Here is a 19,281-nt window from a genome sequence, read left to right on the forward strand (position 1 = left end):
GCTTTTATAAATACATCAACAGAAAGAGAGCCAGGGGGAATCTCCATCCCTTACTGGATGCCGGGGGGGAAAGTTGCAACCAAGGACGAGGTGAAGGCTGAGATACTGAATGCCTTCTTTGCCTCCGTCTTCAATAGTCAGACCAGCTGTCCCCAGGGGGTTCAGCCTCCGGAGCTGGAAGATAAGGATGGAGAGCAGAACAACCCACCCATAATCCAGGAGGAAGTAGTCAATGATCTGCTTCTGCACCTAGACGCACATAAGTCGATGGGGCCGGATGGGATTCACCCAAGAGTACTCAGGGAGCTGGCGGGAGAGCTCACCAAGCCTCTCTCCATCATTTATCAACAATCTTGGTCAACAGGGGAGGTACCAGATGACTGGAGGGTGGCTAATGTGACGCCCATCTACAAGAAGGGTCGGAAGGAGGATCCGGGGAACTAGAGGCCTGTCAGCCTGACCTCGGTACCAGGGAAGATCATGGAGAGGATCATCTCGAGTGAGCTCTCACGGCAAGTGCAGGGCAGCCAAGGGATCAGGGCCAGCCAGCACGGGTTTAGGAAAGGGAGGTCCTGCTTAACCAACCTGATCTCCTTCTATGACCATGTGACCCACCTTCTGGACGCGGGGAAGGCTGTGGACGTTGTCTATCTGGACTTTGGTAAGGCCTTTGACACCGTCCCCCACAGCATTCTCCTGGAGAAGCTGGCAAATCATGGCACAGACAAGCGTACTTTTCACTGGGTTAAAAACTGGCTGGATGGCCGTGCCCAGAGAGTTGGGATCAATGGGGTGAAATCCTCTTGGCGGCCGGTCACCAGTGGTGTCCCTCAGGGCTCAGTTTTGGGGCCGGTTTTGTTTAATATCTTTATCAATGATCTGGATGAGGGGACTGAGTGCACCCTCAGTAAGTTTGCAGATGACACCAAACTAGGTGGGAGTGTCGATCTGCTTGAGGGTAGGAAGGCTCTACAGAGGGACCTGGACAGGCTGGATCGATGGGCCAAGGCCAACTGTGTGAGGTTTAATAAGGCCAAGTGCCGGGTCCTGCATTTCGGTCACAACAACCCCAAGCAACGCTACAGGCTTGGGGCAGAGTGGCTGGAAAGCTGCCTGGCAGAAAAGGACCTGGGGGTGCTGGTGGACGGCCAGCTTAACATGAGCCAGCAGTGTGCCCAGGGGGCCAAGAAGGCCAACAGCATTCTGGCTTGTATCAGGAACAGCGTGGCCAGCAGGAGCAGGGGAGTGATGGTGCCTCTGTACTCGGCACTGGTGAGGCCTCACCTTGAGTGCTGTGTTCAGTTCTGGGCCCCTCTGTACAAGAGGGACATTGAGGTGCTGGAGCGTGTCCAGAGGAGAGCTACCAGGCTGGAGAGGGGTCTGGAGACCAGGGCATATGAGGAGAGGCCGAGGGAGCTGGGCATGTTTAGCTTGGAGAAGAGGAGGCTGAGGGGAGGCCTCATTGCCCTCCACAACTCCCTGAAAGGAGGGTGGAGAGAGGTGGGTGGTGGCCTCTTCTCCCAGGCGAATAATGACAGGACCAGAGGAAATGGTCTGAAGCTGTGGCAGGGGAGGTTTAGGTTAGATATCAGGAAGAATTACTTTACTGAAAGAGTGGTCAGGCACTGGAACAGCCTGCCCAGGGAGGGGGTTGAGTCACCAGCCCTAGAGGTGTTTAAGAAACGTCTAGATGTGGCACTTCAGGGCATGCTCTAGTGGCAGAGATTGTAGGTTGTTTGGTTGGACTCGATGATCTCAAAGGTCCTTTCCAACCATGAAGATTCTATGATTCTATGATTCTAAGTTGGCTCACAAATGAAATGATCTTCGTAATAGCCTACTTGCATGAAATGCTTAGAATGCATCCCACATCATGACAGCAGCCATGTTATTCTGAAGTTGTGTGTCCAAAAATGGCTTGGCAAGAGGCAGCAATTCTACTGAGAGAGGAAGGTAAGTTAGGGCTACACTATCTGTAGATCATATATAATATGGGTGGGGTGGGGGGGGGCTGGGTGTTACACCAGCAAACCAAAATGTTTTATCCATCTCCAACAAGCCTGGAATGGGTGTATCCTGGTTCCGGCGGGGACAGGGCTAATTCTCCCCAGGCTCCAGCGGGGACACAGATATTCCATGCCATGTGAGCCATGCACACCCTGAGCTGCCTCGGGAGAGGGCAGGAAGTCGGGGGAGGGGGTAGGAAGTCGGGCTTGGACCGGGCTGGGGCATCCCGGGTCTGGTCAGGGAGCGGCGGTTCCGTAATCGTGTTTGTATATTCCTCTGTCCGTGTTATTGTTGTTGTTTGCTTGTTCCCTCTGCTGTTCTGTTAAACTGCCTTTGTCTCAACCCAAGAGTCTTGCCTTTTTCTTCCGATTCTTCCCGTATTGGAAAGGCCTGAGCGAGCGGCACGTGGTTCTTTGTTGCCGTCTGAGGCTAAACCATGACAGGGTGAACCCAGCAAGTATAAAAAATACGTCATCTGTATAAAAAAATTAAATGAGAAAACACCATAATGCCATATCCAAATTATGTAAGAAGGTCCCCTTCCTTATCAACACGTATACAAAAAAATCCATATGAATATCCACTTGGTTAGCAAGATTTGGGTCTTTAAACTTTGCAGATCGTCAAGGACCTGCACAAGGTAACTGCTGAGCACTTTAAATTCTGTGCAGATCCCCACTGACAGTGTCCCGGTTTGAGCGACACAGGACTAATTTCTCTTCTAATGCTGGGGAAAGCTGCACTTTTAGAAGGCTCTAGTGTCTGAATTTGTGAAAATATTTACTGTATAGCCAGCTATGGTATGTGGGTTTCAAGGTCTCAGTGTTTTCGAGCCTAGCCAGGTGCAGGGATGTCATCCCTCTGATGTCATCCAGAGGGACCTGGACGAGCTAGAGAGGTGGGCCTGAGGAAACCTTATGAAGTTCAACAAGGCCAAGTGCAAGGTCCTACACTTGGGTTGGGACAATCCTCATTATCAATACAGGCTGGGGGATGATGTGATAGAGAGCAGCCCTGCGGAAAAGGACTTGGGGGTACTGGTGGATGAAAAGCTGGACATGAGCCAACAGTGTGCACTCGCAGCCCAGAAGGCCAATTGCATCCTGGGCTGCATCAAAAGAAGCGTGGCCAGCAGATCCAGAGAGGTGATTCTGCCCCTCTACTCTGCTCTCGTGAGACCCCTCCTGGAGTGCTGCATCCAGCTCTGGAGCCCTCAGCACAAGAAGGACATGGACCTGTTGGAACAGGTCCAGCAGAGGGCCACGAAGATGATCCGAGGCCCGGAGCCCCTCTCCTATGAGGACAGGCTGAGAGAGTTGGGGTTGTTCAGCCTGGAGAAGAGAAGGCTCCGGGGAGACCTTATAGCAGCCTTCCAGTCCCTGAAGGGGGCCTACAGGAGAGATGGGGAGGGGCTGTTTGCAAGGGCATGTAGCGATAGGACGAGGGGCAATGGGTTTAAACTAGAGCAGGGCAGGTTTAGATTAGCCATTAGGGAGAAGTTCTTTACACTGAGGGTGGTGAGACACTGGAACAGGTTGCCCAGAGAGGTGGTGGAGGTCCCATCCCTGGAGACATTCAAGGCCAGGCTGGATGAGGCTCTGAGCAACCTGCTCTAGTTGAAGATGTCCCTGCTGACTGCAGGGGGGTTGGACTAGATGACCTTTAAAGGTCCCTTCCAACCCAACACATTCTATGAGGAGGAGCAAGACCTGGGCACTTGACCCAAGCTGCCAACAGGATTATTTCATAGCATGAATGTCACATTCAATATAAATTAGTAAGTTTGCTGCGAAGTGCTCTCTCTCCCTTGATGACGGTGGTCCAGAGAACTTCTTGCCCCGGTGCTGGAGCATTGAGGTCTTCCCTTCCTCCCGAAGCCATAGCGCTCACAGTGTCCCACATTTGCTGTCCACTGCTGGGAGCGCACAGCTTCCTACTGATATAATTGGCTCAGTATAATCCTTGTATATTTTATATTGGTATTGGGATCGATATTGGTTCTTTAGTATTGTTAATGTTAATTATTTAGTCTTATTCTATTAAATCTGTTTCTATTTCAACCCTTGGGTTTCTTTATTTTTTTTCTGATTCCCTTTCCTGGGTCGGGAGGAGTCATCGGGAGATAGAATAATTGTCTAAATGACAATAAATCGTTGTGGGTTTCTCAAGCCATAACACAGAGGTACATGGTGACAATGAACCCAGAACTGGAAGGACAGGGAACTCCATGAATGGAAGAAATGGGGAAAAAAAACAACAGCAATAGTGAACAAACCAGACCCTAAAACTAAGATACTGTAGAACAATTATATTTAAAAGGACTATCATAGAAAACTTCGCCTTGATAGAGGTTTAAATGTTTACTTTTGCATAACGCCTCGCTTTTGTACCCTCACCCCTCAGTGAATAAGGCGGGTGCTGCTGGGAGAGGGGGAAGGGCTAGGCCGGCAAAGGCGGCCGTGCCCCGCTCACCTGCTGGCCTCGGCCTGGCTCCCTGCCTACAACCTGCTCAGGACTATCCGCTTCACGAACAAAAGCTTTGGGCGAGATCTGTAACTGAGCGACATGCCGAGCATTTCCCCGACAGAATCGTTGCTATTTTTGCTGTTAGCCAGGCAACCCGTGGCTGAGGGGGAGAACCCGTACCAGCTGCGGCTAGACTCCAGGGCCCGGCGCTCACCGCCCGCTGCCCGATTTCAGCTGCCAGCTCCTTCCAAGACACCTCCCGGCCAGCTAACCAGGGTCCCCAGGCCATGCCAGGCAGTGAGGTGAGGCCCTCCGGACAAGGAGCCCCCACGCCCCCCGCCATAGACGTTTTTCTCCCAGTTCTTCAGTACCTATCTCAACACCGCACTGCAGACTCGCAATGGAGCCCTGGCTCCACCAGGGAGTGCTCCGACTCTCTACGCGAGGCGGAAGCAATAACACAAGAAAAACGCACACGGCAGGGAAGATACGTGCAAGCGGCGGAGGAAACTGCCGCCACGACTCGACTCGACTCGCGCATGCGCGGCGGGGTTGTTTTTCACAAAGCTGTTCTTAAAGCGAGCTGGTAGCATGCGGGCAGCTGTCTTTGTAAGGTGATCGCAGTGCTGGGTGGCTGTTGCCGCTGCCGTTTTCGCAATAATTCTGATGAAGCGTTTGTGGGGGACGCGCTGATCTTGTTGGCAGGCTCTTTGTGTGGCAGAAGTGTTGTTCAGTGTAAAGCGAAGATTGCGTTTTGTATGAGACCTTGACTTTTTTTTTTTCCCCTTACAGTATATTTTTATACGCTTTGTTATAAAGTATGGTGCTGGGGAAGGTGAAGAGTTTGACGATAAGCTTTGACTGTCTCAATGACAGCAACATCCCCGTCTATTCTAGCGGGGATACAGTCTCAGGAAGGGTCAGTTTAGACGTTACTGGGGAAATTAGAGTAAAATCTCTTAAAATTCATGCAAGAGGACGTGCGAAAGTACGTTGGACTGAATCTAGAAATGCTGGATCCAATACTGCCTATGCACAAAATTACACTGAAGAAGTAGAGTATTTTAACCATAAGGACGTTCTACTCGGGTATGAAAGAGGTAAGCTTTTCACTTATTCATTCACTGTGTGCAGACATTTTTCCAGAAAAAGACACATCTCTGCATCGTCTTGGTTTATCCCTTTTTCATATGCAGTCTCATAGGGTTCGCTGTTTCTAAAGATGTGGAAATACTGGTTATGTTCTTAGGTTTTTATTTTTGATTATTTGAACGCTTACTTAATATTAAAACCGTGTTGAGGTGCATTTTCAAAGTGCCTGCAAACGGGGCTTTCTTAAAATACCTGCTTTTTAACAGAGTCTTTTCATAAGGCTTTGGTTTTTTAATACAGTTTTTTTTTATATGCAATGTTGGTTTTTTTCTTAGTGATATTAGCAGGATTTGTTTCTCTATGCAGAAAACAACTGTTAAATCAAAACCAGTTATGCATTAAATTACTTTCTTGGCAGCATCCTATCGAATCATAAGTGCAATTAAAACAATGCTAGACTTCCTGACGCATAATATATACAGGTCTGACGTTCAGACTGATATGCAATGATTTTTATGGTTGGCTCATCGTCGGCAGATAAAAGGTTCTCTGTGGGTTACTTTGACACGGTATCACCGCTTCACCTGCAATTTTCTATTTCTTTCTTTGTTCTAAACTGGTATACTTGTAAATCACTTTCACTTCTTTTATTCAACTTCTTTATGAGGGACCTAAATGTAAAAATCTGTCTGAAGGGCCAAATAAGAGCTCATAGTTGTACGATTGAAGTATCGCTTCTGAGTTGGGGAGTTCTGGAACCTGCATTCAATGTAAACCCGGTCTTCTAAGCCCCTATAGAAATGGAAAGTGCTCTGCAAATTCCCTTATTTTGGGTATGGAAATGGGGTATTATATTGTGATTGGGATTGTGGGTCTTAAATTTGCTAATTCATTGTTCGTATAGTTACGTTGTGAAAGTGTAAGGGACTCTAAGCTTGTTTTTTCTGAAGTTTCCACCCTTTGTTAGAAGCGGTTCAATCCTGTTTGGGACCGGTCCTGGGAAGAAGGGAGGGAGTACTCCTTCTCTTTGCAGATTGGTTGCACACGTCAGGTGGTGGCGATGACTTAATTCCTAGCACAAGAAAATGTTAAAACTGATTACATAATTTGAGTCGGGTGTTCTAGTGTGTTGTTTTGTTTTTTTTAAATATGCAGCATATTTACTGTAGAGATCCTCTGCAGTAAAATGCAAAACTTTAATAAGTTCGGCTATAGATTGCATTAAGCCTTTTATTAAGCACTTCTGAAATAAATACTGTAGCAGTGTGGAGTTGCTATTGACTTTAATTATGCTATCGTGATGCAAGCAAGCACGGGTTGCTCATGGGGTGGCTTTGTAGCTCAAACGTTCTTTATGTTGCTGCCTTAGAAATAACTTTCTCATGTGAAAGTTCATTCACCTCTGGTTTGCAGATGACAGAAACGTGCAAACATGCATGAGTCGTTCATAGCGGGATGGATGCTTACAAGTAGGAGCGCGACCCTATGCTTCTAACTGTCCGCTTAAGCAGCAGCGATGACTTTGCACGTGGACTGTAGATCCAAATGCTGACCTCGGTTTGGATGCTTGGTTTTGTCTGGAAAGGGAACAAAAGGTGGGACAGGGCGCGCACCGCTGCGCGTGCGGCACGTAAAAGTTTAAGCAGATGTCCCGGGACACCGCTGCCCCTCCCTCGGCTGCAGGGGCAGGACTGCAAACACTCGCCGCACGGAGTGGAGTTTAACTCAACACTTTGTATCCTAGCATAGTCCGGAAGGCCACTCCCTGTCCCCACCTTGTAATTTTCTTGCTGGGGTTTGTTAGCCTGTTGTTAAAACGATGCCAGACGCTGATTATAGGGGGCTGGGACGTGGGGGAAGAGCGAGGCTGAGGGAGCAGGTTCTGGCCACCCCGAGGTCAGCCCTGTGCGGGGTTGGGGTCCCGCCTCCCTGAGGAGTTAGCAGAGTATGCACGGTGGGGGAGGGCACTAGCTGTGAAGTGGGGAGTACAAGTTTACCTTTCTGGGAAACCGGGGGGTGGGGTGTTTCAATTCATCAGTTACTGCTTTGTCCCTTGCTGCCCGCCTCCCCCCACGGTTATGGATCCAATCGCGGCCTTGGTAGGACGCTGGGGGCGCTGCCTTGCTAAGGGGGAGTGTTGTCACCCTGGTCGCTTTTTGTTGGGAATAGAGACCTGCCTGGCAATGTTGGCCTTGACAGCTCAGAGGGCACACTGCCTTTCTTGGGAGAGTCAGTCTCTGGGGACAGACAGAAGCGTTCAAGCTCCTGCCGCACACATCCACTGGGACAGCAAGGGACTGTGAGCGGGGGTGGCCATTGGGACACACGGCCCTGCAGCCTCTCACATCCTTCATTTGGTTGTCTTTCCCCTCCCGTGCCCCCGGCCAGTACTATCTGTAATCGCCTTTCGGTAACGGTCAGCACATGGTCCTGAGAGAAATGCAGGATTGGGGTGTCACTTTACACATAGCGCAGGGCAGGTGGGAGCAAGCTAGCAGCAGGAGGAGACTGGATGGTGAGGCATGGGTGGTGCCCCTCCCTTTCTCCTTATCTCTGCGGTAGTCAAGCTAGGCTGTGAGTAGAGTTGCTGAGCAAATGTGGTGGGGTGTAATGTGTACTGTATGTATATGAGCGGCTGGCAGGGGATCTGCTCAAGCTTGTTTAGGCCGGTCCTCTCCTGCTCCTGTCTAGTCTGTGATTGACAGCTCAGTGCTTGTTTAAGCAGTTCTGCTGCTCAGGTTCAATGGGACTGCTGATCTGGCAGGAAGAAAGTGAAGAAGGGATGAAAAAACTTATGTATGATAAAAAAATTATTACTTAATTTTTTTAAAAAAACCAAGCAAACAAAAACCTCCAATGCTTTTTAACAAAAAAAGCATTATACACATTGTTTTGCTCTTTCAGTGTATTGAAGATTCTTATTTCATGGCATCATGTGCTGAGGATGCATTTGTGTAAATAGTGTTCTAGTGTTTTTATATTTTTTGCATAGGTTTGTTCCAGTATTTCTGGTGCACTAAAGAAATTGGAGCATCAGCATTTTTGTAGGACAATGGGAACTAAAAAAAATGTTCCAACATTCCTTCAGACTATTAACAATAGGTAGTGTCTTTTGCATAATCCCACTATATGTGTTTTTATTACCCCAACCCTTTTGTATGTGATATGCTCAATTATTTTCTCTACATAATTTTCTATTTTGATGGAATCAGCATTTTTCTGGTTTCATGGTAATTATATCAGAACAAGCCATAAAATTTTTGGAGTGTTTAAAGCAATACAAGTGAATCATGACTATAAACCAAGGTCAGCTTTCTTGTTGAAACTGGGAAATGTTTGGGTCTTTGCTATACAAGCAGAATTGAGCTAAAATCTGAGGTTTTGATACGTTAGCTCTAAACAACATTAATTGGACAGCTTGCCACCTTTCATGCCCCTGAACTTGTTTGTTACTTTCTAGGTGGTGCTTGTGCACTTTTTAAAAAAAAAAAAAAAAAATCAATTTTTAGATGCTTGCTAGGCAGGAGATAGAAGGAAGCTGAATTACTAAATTTAATCTATTAACATAGCAGACTTAATACTAAGATCACCTAATACTATTAGAGGGCTCTATTTCATTTTAAGTTTAAACTAGAAATGTATTGGAAACCACAGTTTACACTACAGATCTTTCACGCAGACTTTGAAATGGCAGCAGTTACAACTATGTCAGTACTCAGAATCAAGATCACAAATTAAAACAAGTGAACTTCTGCTCTTATATAAGGTGAACTTTGGAATCTCACCTAACCTTAAAAATTCTGCAGCCATATATCTAGCAGTTAATACAAATGGACTGGAGGGACTTGCTTCTGGGACACTGTGTTAATATTGTAAAGAACATATAAATCCCTCTTGTTCTGGAAAAGAAACCTATAAAATATGTTATGCTGTGTAAAATGTTCACAGGTGGAATAGCATATTGGGTGTTTCTCTCCTAGATGATGACAATTCTGAAGAAGGCCTTCACACCATTCATTCAGGAAGGCATGAATATGCATTCAGCTTTGAGCTTCCACAGATGTAAGTACTTATATGCAGTACACAGCCTGTGTGAGAGAAGGCTAAGATACATACCTGCTTAAGAAAAATTCTTGTGGGTGGAGGGGAAACCTTTTCAATGGCAGTAGGAGTTGTGCTCAGATGTGCAATAGAGGACATAATCTCATTAAACTGAAGAGGTTGCTTTTGAACTGGTTAAGAGTTTTTCACAAAACAGGTGCCCATTGTTGCCTAGCTGGTTACTCTCTTTTGACTGAGGTCTGTTGACCAATTATGTCTTGTAGTATTTTACCCCTTCACAGGAGAAGGGAGGGGAATTTGTCATTTGAGTCCTGCAGAGTGGCTGAGGTATCTTCTAAATGAAACAAGATTTTACTGGAGCCATGTAGGCCATCAGAACTATTGTAAGATAACAGCTTAACTGTTTGGACTCAATCTGAAACAGATGTGTCAAGCTTAACCACATTTGAACAAAATAAGATATTTTTTTCTAGTTTAAATAGGATGTATGTACTCAAGCTGACCTTTAGGCAAAAAGCCAGGATGGAAATAAGCAAATGGATGGTTGGATGAAGCAAGAAACATTCTCATACCTAATCCTGCTTGTCTCAGAAAGCAAAGGTGAAGCAAGAGTGATAGCAGAAGTCTGAAGATAAATTGCCACATACATACACAAAAAAGTTTGAAGCTTCTAATTTATACATTGTGAAGGGAAGATTTATACATTGTGAAGGGAAGATTTATACATTGTGAAGGGAAGATTTATACATAGAGGAGTTACCAACATGGAAATTAGCTAAAATGCAAGTTGCAGGAAAATTAAATATAAAGGAACAGAGGGAGTCTGGAAATAGATGAAAGAAGGGAGGCAGGAGGAGCCTTTTCTTATAAAAGCCAAGTGTTGAAGTCATTAAGGTTAAAAACAGTTGGTGGAATATTAGACTAATACCTAATATTCAAGCTAATAAATTATCTGCTTATTAGAGGGGCTGGCTTTAGCAGAACCTATAGATGATAAATGCTTTTACAGATCAGTTTCAGTGAATAGCAGAGGGCTTTACAGTAGATGTTATGGGAATACTGAAGAAGACTTGTATATATGGAAACTTAAAAGTCAATTTAAGGTTCAGATGAAAATCTCATCTATAAGAAGTGATAAGGATGATACTGATATTCCCTTGAGTTGGAAGGGATGTTCAAATATGAAAGAACAAAACAGTATACGTGAATATGGAATATTATGTTTGAGATTAAATAGATGACCAGTAAAATAGCACAAGCTGTGATTAAAACACTAAAGTTCTTGTCGAGTGACTTGACGAAATAACTACGAAGCCATCTTTGATAATACTGTAAAAAATGAAGGCTGGTAATAAAAGACCTGAAGAACACTAGTTTGATACTGCCTCCTTACTGTTTCTTGCTATTTTGTATCCATAGGATGTTTCTAAAATTTATTTAAAACAAAACCAGTGTGGTGGGTTGACCTTGGCTGGCTGCAGTTGTTCTCTCACTCCCCCTCATCAACAGGACAGGGGGAGAAAATAAGATCAACAAGTTTGTGGGTTGAGATAAAGGCAGTTTAATAAGAAAAACAAAAGCTGTACACAGAAGCAAAGCAAAAATAAGAATTCATTCACTACTTCCCATTAGCAGGCAGATGTTCAGCCACTCCTGGAAAGCAGGGCCTCAGTATGTGTAGTGGTTTCTTGAGAAGACAAACACCATAACCATGAATGTCTGTGTCAGCACTGTCCATGTGTGTCCCCCCACCCCTTCAGCTTTTATTGCTGAGTATGATGTCATATGGTATGGAATATCCCTTTGGTCTGTTTGGGTCAGCTGTCCTGGCTATATCCCTTCCCAAGCTCTTGCTTGCACCCAGCCTATTGGCCTTTGGGAATGGGGTGTTGGAGAGGTGGCCTTGACGCTGCACAAGCATTCTTCAGCAATAGCTAAAACATTGGTGTGTTATCAACACTGTTCTAGCCACGAATGCAAAGCACAGTGCTATATGGGCTGTTATGAGGAAAGTTAACTCCATCTCACACAGACTTAGTACAACCAAATACAAAGCAATAGTGGAAAAAAAAAACAAGACACTGACTAGCCTTACTGATTTTGCCTTAAAGGATACTGGGGCAGGATGAAACACTGAAGACTGATCAGAAAATCCTTTCAGTTGCGTTATTAAGAAAAAAGTAAACATTTTGGATGTGCAAATAGAGATGTCAAACCTGTAGCAGAAAGAATCATTCTAGTAAAGTATTAATACAACTAGTGTTATTCCATACAGAAGTTAGGGAGTGAAGCTTTGCCCGTAATTTATTTGGTTGTCTTAATTTAACCTTAAAAGGGCATGCTTTATTCTACACTCGAAAATGGCCTCTTAAGTCTTAAAGGAGATGTGTACTCTTCTGGCATTTTCTAGCACAATTCTTTAATTGATTCTTAAAACTTCTACAAAACTACTGTTGGATGAATTGGAGATGATATTTTCTCCCAATTCTAATCTTATATTTTTCTGAGATATGGGAACTTTGCAAATAAGTTATGCTTCTAATGGTGCACTAAAAGTACAGTCCTATATACTAATTCCTAATTTGATAAATTGTATTGTTATTGGAAAGAGAGAAAAATTTTACTCGACTTTGACCTTTGTCCTGCACAGACCACTTGCTACCTCATTCGAAGGCAGACATGGCAGTGTACGCTATTGGGTGAAAGCTGAATTGCATAGGCCTTGGCTTCTACCAGTAAAATTAAAGAAGGAATTTACAGTCTTTGAACATATAGATATCAACACTCCTTCATTACTGGTAAGAGCTGACAGAATTACTCATTCTTTTTCTGGCATAAAAATAATGAAGTATAATAACTGAAACAACATCAACATGTTGAATGAATACTTATTTGCTAGTTTAACTACAGCTCTTCTTTTAAGTATTAATCAGTTTAGAAACTCTTTAACTGCTGGTATTTTGAAGGCTAAGTTATCCTGTACTTGGAGTTGCTTGATTTTTTGCGATATGTAAAATGCATTCATCAATCTAAATTGATGCTACTAAATTGTAGAATCTCATTAAGGAAGAAAACTCGGTGAACTGTTCCTCTTCAATTATAAATAAAGAATGATCTATGGAAGGAACAGTGCAACTCTTAATATTTTAGTGAGGGACTGCTAACTTAAAAATGCTAAGTAAAAAAATTTACTGCAGTGCATAATTGATAATTTCCATATGGATAGTTTTCTACTGATGGGGAGAAATTATCACAATTCTGTATAATCCTTTCTTGAAATTTCACTTTATTGAAATAACTCTAATATCACAACTGCTTTTAGTGTGGATTTGATTTTAGTCTGGCCTAGAAATCCTTTATTTTATCCCTTCCTCAAATTTTAATTGGGGGGGAGATTTAGAAGCCCATTGAAATAGGTTTCTTGTGTGTGGGGGTGAAAAATCAGGCTTGCCAAAGGGACCTTGTACAAACTCCATTAAAATCAAAGGTCTGTTATTTGACTTTAATGGGCTTTGGATCAAGCCCTAAATCCTGATGTTGTATAAAATAAGTCGTCTTAATATAGATGAAACAGGATCATTCAGAAACTGAGGAAATAGTAGGAGTCAAGATTATAGTAGTTTAGCTTAGTTACTTTGTTTCTGAAATACAGCTTAATGGAAAGTGCAAAAATGTTCTAATTTACTGTTAGTTAAATGAAAAGCTCTGCAACGGTATGTTGTGATATGTAGGCTATGAAGCATTTTGTTTTAAGCTATACAGTATTTATTTTTAGTATTAAAAACTGTTTCAAGTATGTCTGTAGTACAGAGGATGGCAGAAAAAGCAATGCTAATACAGCAATGGAATTAGGACAAGCATCATATCTGTATAATGCTGATTAAATTGCTTGAGACTTTTCCTATGAAAGTAGCCTTGTTTATCAAAATATGTAATAATAAACTCATTATGAAAGTGATTATTTTCCTGTGTTGATTTAAATACCTGAAGAGATTCATGGAGCTCATAATTTAATAGGCAATATTTTTCTCCTCTTGCAGTCACCCCAAGCAGGCACAAAAGAAAAGACTCTCTGTTGTTGGCTTTGTACCTCAGGCCCAATATCCTTAAGTGCCAAAATTGAGAGAAAGGGCTACACCCCAGGTATGTAATAAAGTAATTATAGGATATGTTTTTCCTTCCCTTTTAAAGCTAGAGTTTGTACTTACTGTTTTTATATAAAAGAAACATTAAGGATATTTTTACCACCTCACTCTGCATCTAGCAATCTTCTCAGTATACTCTGTTAACCAAGACAGCACTACTTGTATCTCTAGATTGTTAAAGGACCTCATCTATTAGACTGGTAACCTTTGGGGAGTTTGATGCGGAGTTTTTTCCTTTTGGAACAGCTCATGGGGATCTTGCTTCTATTAGCATCAGCGGATATTTTTCCAGGTAGAGCAGTGATAGCAGCATCTGGTGTGTTGTTAACAGTGTACAGAATGTGATAGTTGGCTTAAGCTGCCTCGTAAATGTAAAGAGAACTTGAAATTCTGGTTTTCTTGTTTCAGGTGAATCAATTCAGATCTTTGCTGAGATTGAGAATTGCTCTTCCCGTATGGTGGTGCCAAAGGCAACCATCTACCAAACACAGGCATTCTATGCCAAAGGGAAAATAAAGGAAGTCAAACAGCTTGTTGCTAACCTCCGTGGGGAATCCTTGTCATCTGGCAAAACAGAAACCTGGAATGGCAAACAGTTGAAAATTCCACCTGTTTCCCCTTCAATCCTTGACTGTAGTATAATCCGTGTGGAGTATTCACTGATGGTATGTTGGGTGATCTGTTTCACTCCCAAGAATGAGTAGCTTCCAACACTCCATACAAATTCCTAGCACAGCATTTTGTGATGATTAGTTATGAAAGAAATACATGTTCTGGTATTAGTGTCTTGACAGGAAATCTGGTAAGTAAATTTAGTTAAGTGCAAGTTCTTGAAACAATTGTGTGTCAACTAAGCAAGTATTTAATGAGTAGACCGCATTTCCATGCGAGGGCTCATGTTAAGACTTTTCTTTAACTTGAAGAGCTCATGTCTCCATAAGGGCATGGGCCCTAAAAGATTATTAGAAACAAGCTCCTTGTGGAAACTTTCATAGAAAGACAACTTAGACTAATACTTATGAAGTGCTGATAAACCCCCAGATCTTAATCATACACTTGTTTCATTTTTCTTCAGGTATATGTTGATATTCCAGGAGCCATGGATTTATTCCTTAACTTACCACTGGTCATTGGTACCATTCCTCTACATCCATTTGGTAGCAGAACATCAAGTGTGAGCAGCCAGGGTAGCATGAACATAAATTGGCTTGGTCTGACACTGCCTGAAAGACCAGAAGGTAACTTGACAATTGTCCTGGTTCTTGCAGGGATAGGGTTAACTTTCATAACAAGCTGGGATGGGACAAAGCTGGGACTGTCCTAGTTCTGATGGAGATAGGGTTAATTTTCACAAGGAGCTGGTATGGGATGCAGCCAGGAGGGCTGACCCAAACTAGCCAAAGGGGTGTTGATGATCCCAAGGGTCTCTTCCAACCTAAATGATTCTATGTGATGCCATGCTCAGTATATAGTTGGGGGAGCTGGTGGGGGGGCGGGCAGGAACCATGGCTAAGGAGCAGGCTGGGCTTCCTGGGTTCTGGTTGGTGAGTGCTTGTATGTTAATTGTGTTCTGTATGTTTCTTCTATCAGTATTATTGTTGTTGTTTTCCTTTTTCCTTTGCTGTTCTGTTAAACTACCTATATCTCAACCCACAAGTTATGCCTTTTTCTTACGATGTTTTCCCAATCCCAGCTGGGGGTGGGTGGGAGTGAGAGAGCGACCGCCTGCATGGTTCTTTGGTGCCAGCTGGAGTTAAACCACAACAGTCCTTTTCAGTGCCCAATGTGGGACATGAAGGGTTGAGATAATGACAGATCTGACCAGAGCATGTTAAAACAAATCTGTTATGCAGTTATTATATTAGTTAAATAGTCACTAGTCACAGTGTTGGTTTGTTTGTTCAAATGGTTGTGTTAATTCTTATATGCTCTATGTACTCCCTGCGATGCTGTTTATCACCTCTGGGAGAGGGATCAGGATTATCATTTTGCTGTCCTGTGTAATATCAATTTATGATAACATGTCTGTTCATGAGGATAAGTTGGTATGTTTGTGGCATTGCTGTCCTCCCTGTACCTTGGGCGCCATCTCTCGGAGTTTATTAATAATTGCACCTGATCTATGGGGGAAATGGGGGGGACACTTTCCCCAGCTCCTTTATGCTTTAAAGAATCTACAATCTGAAATTAATTTGCTTTCACAACTAGCTATCCAAAATCGCTGTGCCTTAAGAATATCTTCTAGCCTCACAAGGAGGTGTTTGTGTGTTAATAAATAGTACCTGTTGTTTTTACACTAACAAATCTAAATAAATCTAATACAATGTAAATATCATTCAACATGTCCGTACCTTTCACCAAATAGCTCCAGAACTATCTCTGCTCGGAGGTCTGCCAGCTGACTGGTCATGACTATGGTCTTCGCTACCAGACCTCAGAACATGGGCACAAGCAGTTTAATGCTATTAGCTCTCATTTTAGCTGTCAGAATTGTGCTTTTTTGGATTATATCTTGTATCGAATCACTGTGTGCATCACCCCTATCTAAACTGGTACTGTATACTCAAGTGTCTCAATTGACAAACCCTCTCAGAAGTCACAACATTGGGCTTCACAACTCTCCTCTGCCTCACACATTAGGAGGCAAGAGACACACACCGAATCATAGAATCTTCATATCTTCATGGCTGGAAAGGACCTTTGAGATCATCGAGTCCAACCATACACACACACACACACACAAAAAAAAGCCCCACCAAAACAAACAATCAAACAACCTACAATCTCTGCCACTAGAGCATGCCCTGAAGTGCCACATCTAGACGTTTCTTAAACACCTCTAGGGATGGGGACTCAACCCCCTCCCTGGGCAGGCTGTTCCAGTGCCTGACCACTCTTTCAGTAAAGTAATTCCTCCTAATATCTAACCTAAACCTCCCCTGCTGCAGCTTCAGACCATTTCCTCTGGTCCTGTCATTATTCGCCTGGGAGAAGAGGCCTCCACCCTCCTTTCAGGGAGTTGTGGAGGGCAACGAGGTCTCCCCTCAGCCTCCTCTTCTCCAAGCTAAACATGCCCAGCTCCCTCAGCCTCTCCTCATATGCCCTGGTCTCCAGACCCCTCTCCAGCCTGGTAGCTCTCCTCTGGACACGCTCCAGCACCTCAATGTCCCTCTTGTACAGAGGGGCCCAGAACTGAACACAGCACTCGAGGTGAGGCCTCACCAGTGCCGAGTACAGAGGCACCATCACTCCCCTGCTCCTGCTGGCCACGCTGTTCCTGATACAAGCCAGAATGCTGTTGGCCTTCTTGGCCCCCTGGGCTCACTGCTGGCTCATGTTAAGCTGGCCGTCCACCAGCACCCCCAGGTCCTTTTCTGCTGGGCAGCTTTCCAGCCACTCTTCCCCAAGCCTGTAGCGTTGCTTGGGGTTGTTGTGACCGAAATGCAGGACCCGGCACTTGGCCTTATTAAACCTCACACAGCTGGCCTTGGCCCATCGATCCAGCCTGTCCAGGTCCCTCTGTAGAGCCTTCCTACCCTCAAGCAGATCGACACTCCCACCTAGTTTGGTGTCGTCTGCAGACTTACTGAGGGTGCACTCAGTCCCCTCATCCAGATCATTGATAAAGATATTAAACAAAACCGGCCCCAAAACTGAGCCCTGAGGGACACCACTGGTGAGCGGCCGCCAAGAGGATTTCACCCCATTGATCCCAACTCTCTGGGCACGGCCATCCAGCCAGTTTTTAACCCAGCGAAGAGTACGCTTGTCTGTGCCATGATTTGCCAGCTTCTCCAGGAGAATGCTGTGGGGGACGGTGTCAAAGGCCTTACCAAAGTCCAGATAGACAACGTCCACAGCCTTCCCCGCGTCCAGAAGGCGGGTCACATGGTCATAGAAGGAGATCAGGTTGGTTAAGCAGGACCTCCCTTTCCTAAACCCGTGCTGGCTGGCCCTGATCCCTTGGCTGCCCTGCACTTGCCGTGAGAGCTCACTCGAGATGATCCTCTCCATGATCTTCCCTGGTACCGAGGTCAGGCTGACAGGCCTGTAGTTCCCCGGATCCTCCTTCTGACCCTTCTTGTAGATGGGCGTCACATTAGCCACCCTCCAGTCATCTGGTACCTGCCCTGTTGACCAAGACTGTAGATAAATGATGGAGAGGGGCTTGGTGAGCTCTCCCGCCAGCTCCCTGAGTACTCTTGGGTGAATCCCATCCGGCCCCATCGACTTATGTGCGTCTAGGTGCAGAAGCAGATCATTGACTACTTCCTCCTGGATTATGGGTGGGTTGTTCTGCTCTCCATCCTTATCTTCCAGCTCCGGAGGCTGAACCCCCTGGGGACAGCTGGTCTGACTATTGAAGACGGAGGCAAAGAAGGCATTCAGTATCTCAGCCTTCACCTCGTCCTTGGTTGCAACTTTCCCCCCCGGCATCCAGTAAGGGATGGAGATTCCCCCTGGCTCTCTTTCTGTTGATGTATTTATAAAAGCTTTTTTTGTTGTCCTTAATGTTAGTGGCCAAGTTGAGCTCCAGCTGGGCTTTTGCCTTCCTAATTTTCTCTCTGAATAACCTAACGAGATCTCTGTACTCCTCCTGAGTTGCCTGTCCCTTCTTCCAAAGGTGGTAAGCCCTCCTTTTATTCCTAAGTCCCATCAGAAGTTCCTTATTCATCCAGGCTGGCCATTTTCCCCGCCCTTTAGACTTGCGACACTTGGGGACAGCCTGCTCCTGGGTCTTTAAGGTTTCCTTCTTGAAGGGCGTCCAGCCTTCCTGGACCCCTTTGCCCTTCAGGACTGTCTCCCAAGGGACTCTCTCAACCGGTGTCCTGAACAAGCCAAAGTCCGCCCTCCGGAAGTCCAAGGTGGAGGTTTTGCTAACCTCCTTCCTTACATCACTGCCAATTGAAAACTTGACCATTTCATGATCACTAAACCCAAGACGACCTCCGACCACCACATCTCCCACTAGTCCTTCTCTGTTTGTGACCAGTAGGTCTAGCGAGGCACCTCCCCTGGTAGGCTCCCCTACCAGTTGTGTCAGGAAGTTCTCTTCCATGCACTCGAGGAACCTCGCAGCCTGCCTGCTCTCTGCTGTGTTGTATTTCCAGCAGATACCCGGCAGGTTGAAGTCCCCAATGCCAGTATCAGTCGCGCCTATACAGAAGAAGTAGTACACCAAGAAATCAGTTTGCTTAGTAAGGGATGATGATGAACCAGGGCCATCAGGAGAACAGGAGGAAGAGGCAGAACCAGAGACAATAACTCAATCCCTATCCCTGAGTGAGTTGGGAGATATGTGAAAAGCTTTCAGCCTCCATGCAGGTTTTATCCCCTTCCCCCTTGTTTCTAGTTTAAAGCCCTGTCCATGAGCCTTGCTAACAGATGGTGTAGTCTCACTCCTAATGACTCATAAGTGGACATAGACCAACGGGTGGAGTGACAGAGCTGCCACGAAGGTCACACACCCCCCCCAAACAACCTGACAAAGACTTAATCTGTGAGCTGG

At 45.0% G+C, this 19,281-nt stretch overlaps 1 protein-coding gene across 6 annotated transcripts in view; it reads left to right on the forward strand.

The window, feature by feature from the left end:
- The first annotated feature begins 5,012 nt into the window (after window positions 1–5,012).
- LOC141735513 (arrestin domain-containing protein 3-like) overlaps window positions 5,013–19,281 on the forward strand; it is a 45,619-nt gene continuing 31,350 nt past the window's right edge. For 5 of the 6 annotated variants that reach the window (XR_012584760.1, XM_074568425.1, XM_074568422.1 and 2 more), the window contains exons 1-6: window positions 5,013–5,573; window positions 9,546–9,627; window positions 12,278–12,425; window positions 13,668–13,770; window positions 14,181–14,437; window positions 14,848–15,010. Coding sequence is in view for 5 of the 6 variants with exons in the window: in XM_074568425.1 (XP_074424526.1) it covers window positions 5,294–5,573; window positions 9,546–9,627; window positions 12,278–12,425; window positions 13,668–13,770; window positions 14,181–14,437; window positions 14,848–15,010 (1,033 nt within the window). In the remaining variant the exon portion in view is untranslated. The remainder of the gene's footprint in view (window positions 5,574–9,545; window positions 9,628–12,277; window positions 12,426–13,667; window positions 13,771–14,180; window positions 14,438–14,847; window positions 15,011–19,281) is intronic. The other variant, XM_074568426.1, reaches the window with a different exon arrangement.

This window comes from Larus michahellis, chromosome W, assembly GCF_964199755.1.
Source record: "Larus michahellis chromosome W, bLarMic1.1, whole genome shotgun sequence".
Classification (NCBI taxonomy): domain Eukaryota; kingdom Metazoa; phylum Chordata; class Aves; order Charadriiformes; family Laridae; genus Larus; species Larus michahellis.